This window comes from Camelina sativa, chromosome 3 (assembly GCF_000633955.1).
Source record: "Camelina sativa cultivar DH55 chromosome 3, Cs, whole genome shotgun sequence".
Taxonomy (NCBI): domain Eukaryota; kingdom Viridiplantae; phylum Streptophyta; class Magnoliopsida; order Brassicales; family Brassicaceae; genus Camelina; species Camelina sativa.
This window is the reverse complement of record NC_025687.1, coordinates 3343162-3348819: the sequence shown is the minus strand read 5'-3', so window position 1 is coordinate 3348819 and position 5658 is coordinate 3343162. Positions and strand designations below refer to the sequence as shown.

At 35.3% G+C, this 5658-nt stretch overlaps 3 protein-coding genes across 3 annotated transcripts in view; all 3 read left to right on the top strand.

Annotated features, from left to right (window-relative positions):
- Positions 1-933, top strand: part of LOC104778614 (pentatricopeptide repeat-containing protein At1g08070, chloroplastic) — a 3559-nt gene extending 2626 nt beyond the window's left edge. The window contains exon 2 of the mRNA XM_010503068.2: positions 1-933. Within this exon, the coding sequence (XP_010501370.1) occupies positions 1-807 (807 nt within the window). The 3' untranslated portion in view covers positions 808-933.
- LOC104766178 (alpha carbonic anhydrase 5) lies at positions 1707-3673 on the top strand. Its single transcript, XM_010490015.1, has 7 exons — positions 1707-1857; positions 2031-2248; positions 2350-2462; positions 2649-2751; positions 2864-3031; positions 3129-3182; positions 3363-3673. Exons 1-7 carry the CDS (start codon positions 1770-1772, stop codon positions 3441-3443), a joined length of 825 nt encoding a protein of 274 aa, XP_010488317.1. The 5' UTR covers positions 1707-1769; the 3' UTR covers positions 3444-3673.
- On the top strand, positions 4568-5224 carry LOC104778613 (uncharacterized protein At4g02000-like). The gene has a single exon (XM_010503067.1). It carries the CDS (start codon positions 4568-4570, stop codon positions 5222-5224), a length of 657 nt encoding a protein of 218 aa, XP_010501369.1.

Genomic DNA, 5658 nt, shown 5'->3' with positions numbered 1-5658 from the left:
GTTGGTTTGTTGTCTGCTTGCAGCCATTCAGGTATGTTAGATCTTGGACGCCTTATCTTCAGATCAATGACAGAGGACTACAAAATAACCCCGAAATTAGAGCACTACGGTTGCGTGATTGATCTTTTGGGTCATTCGGGTCTATTCAAAGAAGCGGAAGAAATGATAAACACGATGCAAATGGAGCCTGATGGAGTGATTTGGTGCTCCCTACTCAAAGCTTGCAAGATGCATGGGAATGTCGAGTTGGCCGAATCATTTGCACAAAACCTCATTAAGATTGAACCAAAAAATCCAGGTTCTTATGTACTTCTATCTAACATTTACGCCACAGCAGGCAGATGGAATGAAGTAGCAAACATACGTGGGCTCCTCAATGATAAAGGTATGAAGAAAGTTCCCGGTTGCAGCTCTATCGAAATAGATCCTGTTGTCCATGAGTTCATTATTGGGGATAAATTCCATCCACGGAACAGAGAAATCTACGGAATGTTAGAAGAAATGGAGGTGTTACTGGTGGAAGCTGGGTTTGTTCCGGATACTTCTGAAGTCTTACAGGAGATGGAAGAAGAATGGAAAGAAGGAGCGTTGAGGCATCACAGCGAGAAGCTAGCTATTGCATTTGGGTTGATAAGTACAAAGCCTGGGACTAAACTTACAATCGTGAAGAATCTAAGGGTGTGCAGAAATTGTCATGAGGCCACAAAACTTATATCAAAGATTTACAAAAGGGAGATTATTGCTAGAGACAGAACTCGGTTCCATCATTTCAGAGATGGTGTGTGTTCTTGCAATGACTACTGGTAGCCATCATTTTAGAAGATGATGCTACCTGCGCTGTTGGTGAAGAACTGTAATTTAACTGGCTTATATTATATACATGTAAAGAAAGAGTTTTTAAATAACAAAAGCTGGCGTAGACTTCAAAACGTATATCAATTGACGCGTTTCAATGATCTAATAGTAACCTTCTGACATGTATTACACAGTCGAGTTATTTTTAATTTTACTATGAACTGTGAAGCGTTTCACTTTAAACAGCCCATAAAATAAACTTAACAAAAATAAAATTTTGGCAATTTTTGATTTTTTACTGTTTAGAAATGGAATGATTTGTAATCATATCTCCAGAAGGTTTCAAGTTCAACTAAGCGTTTCACTTTAAACAGCCCATAAAATAAAGGAAAAAAATAAACTTAACAAAGATAAAATTTTGGCAATTTTTGATTTTTTTACTGTTTAGAAATGGAATGATTTGTAATCATATCTCCAGAAGGCTTCAAGTTCAACTAATTGACGCGTTTCAAAGATCTAATAGTAACCTTTTGACATATATCACACAGTCGAGTTATTTCTAATTTTACTATGAACTGTGAAGGGTTTCACTTTAAACAACCCATTTTTATAAAATAAACTTAACACAAATACAATTTTGGAAAATTCTGATTTTTTACTGTTTAGAAATATAATGATTTGTAATCATATCTCCAGAAGGTTTCAAGTTTCAACTAATTGGATACAATTAACTGGTGAGTCACGCAAAGATCTCCTTCTTTCCTATATCATTACTGTAAAAAAAACAAAGAAAACATAAAGAAAACTGAAGAAATTAGTTAGAGAGAAAGCAGGAGCAAAGGCACGTACGTAAAATTTGTTATATATAGAATAAGAGAGCTTTTTATCAGCAACATAAGAATTCAGCTCAATCTAAATTTGAATCTTCATTCATCTTTCTCCTCAAAACATAGCTAGCTAGATAGCACAAGAAAATGAAGATATCATCAATTGGATGCGTCTTTCTTCTTATCTTCATCTCCATCACAATTGTCTCCAGTTCAACAGATCAAGGGGAAGTTGGTAATAAGCTAGCTTTGTTATTGTTCTTTTCATTCCATAAATGTTTATCAGTATATATATACTATTAAAGATCTCACATTGCAAATAAGTTGAAACACACTTTAGTTTATAACGATTATAGTCCGCTCCGTGAATGTTAGTTGGTTCTGACTTACTGGAAAACATATACACAGAGGACGAAGCACAGTTTAATTACGAGAAGAATGGAGAGAAGGGGCCAGAGAATTGGGGAAGGCTAAAGCCAGAGTGGGCAATATGTGGAAAAGGCAACATGCAGTCTCCGATTGATCTTACGGACAAAAGAGTCTTGGTTGATCATAATCTTGGATACCTTCGTAGCCAGTATTTACCTTCAAATGCTACCATTAAGAACAGAGGCCATGATATTATGGTAAATCAACTACATTAGCTTTTTCAACATATATACATTCTTGGACCATAATATCTATATATATATATATATATATATATATATGTGGTTAAATGTGGCAGTTGAAATTTGAAGGAGGAAATGCAGGTTCAGGTATCACTATTAATGGTACTGAATATAAACTTCAACAGATCCATTGGCACTCCCCTTCCGAACACACTATCAATGGCAAAAGGTACCTCTACTCGTGATTTGTTAATTATATTCTAGCACATATTTGGTATTTTAATTATAAAAACGGATGATTAGGGGGAAAGCATAATAAAATTTTGGCTAAGTTTTTCAAGATTAAGTTCATTTGAATTTTTAGTGAGATATGCGTATAGCATGCATGCAAAGATTTGAATAATGCACATAATAGGTTTATTCTTGAGGAACACATGGTTCATCAGAGCAAAGATGGACGCAACGCTGTTGTCTCTTTCTTTTACAAATTGGGAAGACCTGACTTTTTTCTCCTTTCGGTATATTGCAATCTCAACCTTCCTACGTAGTCTCTATATATATTCAACAAAATTACTACTAATTATTTATACTTTTGGAAAAATAAATTAATCCAGTGTATTTATTCTTTAGTTGGGAAGATATTTGATGAGGATAACTGATACACATGAAGCCGAGGAATCTGTCGGGATGATTCATCCTAGAACATTCGATTTTGAATCAAGACATTATTATAGATATCTCGGATCACTTACAACTCCACCATGTTCTGAAAATGTTACGTGGACGATTTCCAAAGAGGTAATTACATTATCCATAGAGGTTAATGAATATTTATAATGCTTACCTCATTTTCGGTCTTAATTAGTTTTTCTAATATATGTCCAAAATTTTCCAGATGAGGACTGTGTCATTAAAACAACTGATCATGCTTCGAGTGACTGTACACGATGTGAGTGTCTCTAATCTTTTAAACTTCTACCGTTAAGCAAGTGTTCTAACCTTGGCTATATATAGAAAATGTGGCAATGTAATGTATCTTGGATTCTTGTGTGAGCAATATGTATTTTAATTTATAAGAAGTTGTAAGTCTGATACATCTTTTTTGTTGTTGTTGTTGTTGTTGTTGCAGCAATCTAATACAAATGCTAGACCGCTACAGCGTAAGAATCAACGTCCGGTGACACTTTACAAACCAACATGGCATATTTAACCATCTGAAGTCTCCTACCTATAGTCTAAATATTTAAGTTTGGCTATATATACTCTTTGTAATAGATAACTTGCTTTATATATTTGATCCATTGGAATTAGTAATATTGATGGTAATGAATAAACTGAGCAGATTTATTGATTAATCCAAATGATCAATGACAGTGTATTTTGAAGAACCAAGAGTGTGATAAAGCAGCTCATATCGTTGCTCGACACACATATATATACCATATATCTAGTACGTAACCATGTACCATGACAATGGTTTTATATGTAATTCAGTTCTGCAGTGGTTAAGAGGCCTGTTATCTGATAAATAGAGATAATATAATTTGTATTATTATTGTTGTTGTATTATTAGATGGAAAGACATAATTTAAGGGATTTCATAGAATATTATAATTAATGTATATCAGAATAATATATAGGATTTGAGTAATCATAGACGATATGATTAGACTCTTTCATGAAAATTATCGGGTCGGTAAACCAGAGATTTTCTAAATAGTATTCTTATGGTAATCCGTTTCCTATTTTAGCATAGCACAAATATTAGAATTCCATATAAAGAAGCATAGTTCGATAAGATGTTAATCCTAGTTTAATCCGTTATACAAACATTCAAATTTCTTCCATTAATTAGAGTCGTATGCAATATCTCGAGTTTCAACATCAAGGTGATAACCGATTATGAACACGAATGGAAAAACGTGCTATAGATTTTTTATTCTTTAGTATATTAGATTTGACCACTTTCACTTTTCCATAGAAATTTTATATGTATGTACAATTTTTTTTTAAATTATGTTAATAGTAGTATTCAAATTTTTCTCTCTCTTGACGATTTCTTGATTCTTCGCGAATCTTCTTCACCGCCTCACGTTAATCGGTAATCTAGCCTTCCACCGTTGGTGGATATCTCAGTTTAGCTAAGATTAACCTTCTCCTATTATGGCAGATTAAGATATTTGGCTTAATCTTCAAAACTTAAATCTGGGTTCGGATCGCACTCCACTTCAAGTATCGGGTGAAGCTCATAGGAAACGGGAAGAGGAGCATGCTCTCAGTCTCGTGGTTAAAGGTATCCATCCTTCACAAAACCCAGCTGAAATAAAATTCATGATGCCGAAGATCTGGAGATTGGATGGCAGAGTAAACAGTAGAATTAATGAAGATGGAACAGTCCAGTTTTTCTTCAAGCAAGCCCACCACCTTAATACTGTTTATGAAGGAGGCCCCTGGACCTACAAGGATTGGCTGATAATAGTTGATAAGTGGTCTAGGAGACATTACCCCGATTACCTTCGTGTTCTTAAATTTTGGGTAAAAATTCACAATATCCCGGATGACTCTAGGAATAACCGTGCGATCACTGAAATTGGGGAGATATTAGGATCTGTAGAGGAAGTTGTTATCCAAGAGCCTAATATAAATCAAGCTGGGGAGGTTATGGTGAGGGTTAAAGTTGATGCCACCAGTAGACTCATATTTGCTCGCTTCTTCTGTTTTGAGGACCAGAGTGAGCCTACCATTGTCAGATTTACTTTTGAAAAGCTTAGAAAGTTCTGCACTATGTGTGGTAGTCTCTCCCATCTAGCTACAACATGCTTGGTTCATGATCAACAGATTGAAAATAGCCCCATCCTAGAACCTGCTGATGATACAATGGGAGAAGCAGCTAGTTCCAATCCAAATAATGAAAACTTAGAACAACATCTTCAGATGGATCAAGAAAGAGATCTTATGGATCTTATAATCCCGGAAGNTGCACCACCTTAATACTGTTTATGAAGGAGGCCCCTGGACCTACAAGGATTGGCTGATAATAGTTGATAAGTGGTCTAGGAGACATTACCCCGATTACCTTCGTGTTCTTAAATTTTGGGTAAAAATTCACAATATCCCGGATGACTCTAGGAATAACCGTGCGATCACTGAAATTGGGGAGATATTAGGATCTGTAGAGGAAGTTGTTATCCAAGAGCCTAATATAAATCAAGCTGGGGAGGTTATGGTGAGGGTTAAAGTTGATGCCACCAGTAGACTCATATTTGCTCGCTTCTTCTGTTTTGAGGACCAGAGTGAGCCTACCATTGTCAGATTTACTTTTGAAAAGCTTAGAAAGTTCTGCACTATGTGTGGTAGTCTCTCCCATCTAGCTACAACATGCTTGGTTCATGATCAACAGATTGAAAATAGCCCCATCCTAGAAC

Excerpts from the sequence above, each read along its gene's own strand:
- LOC104766178 (XM_010490015.1), top strand. The coding sequence starts at position 1,770 with ATGAAGATATCATCAATTGGATGCGTCTTTCTTCTTATCTTCATCTCC. Across the intron at positions 2,752-2,863 it reads CTGACTTTTTTCTCCTTTCG|TTGGGAAGATATTTGATGAG; the intron begins GTATATTGCAAT and ends TTTATTCTTTAG. Across the intron at positions 3,032-3,128 it reads CGTGGACGATTTCCAAAGAG|ATGAGGACTGTGTCATTAAA; the intron begins GTAATTACATTA and ends AAAATTTTCCAG.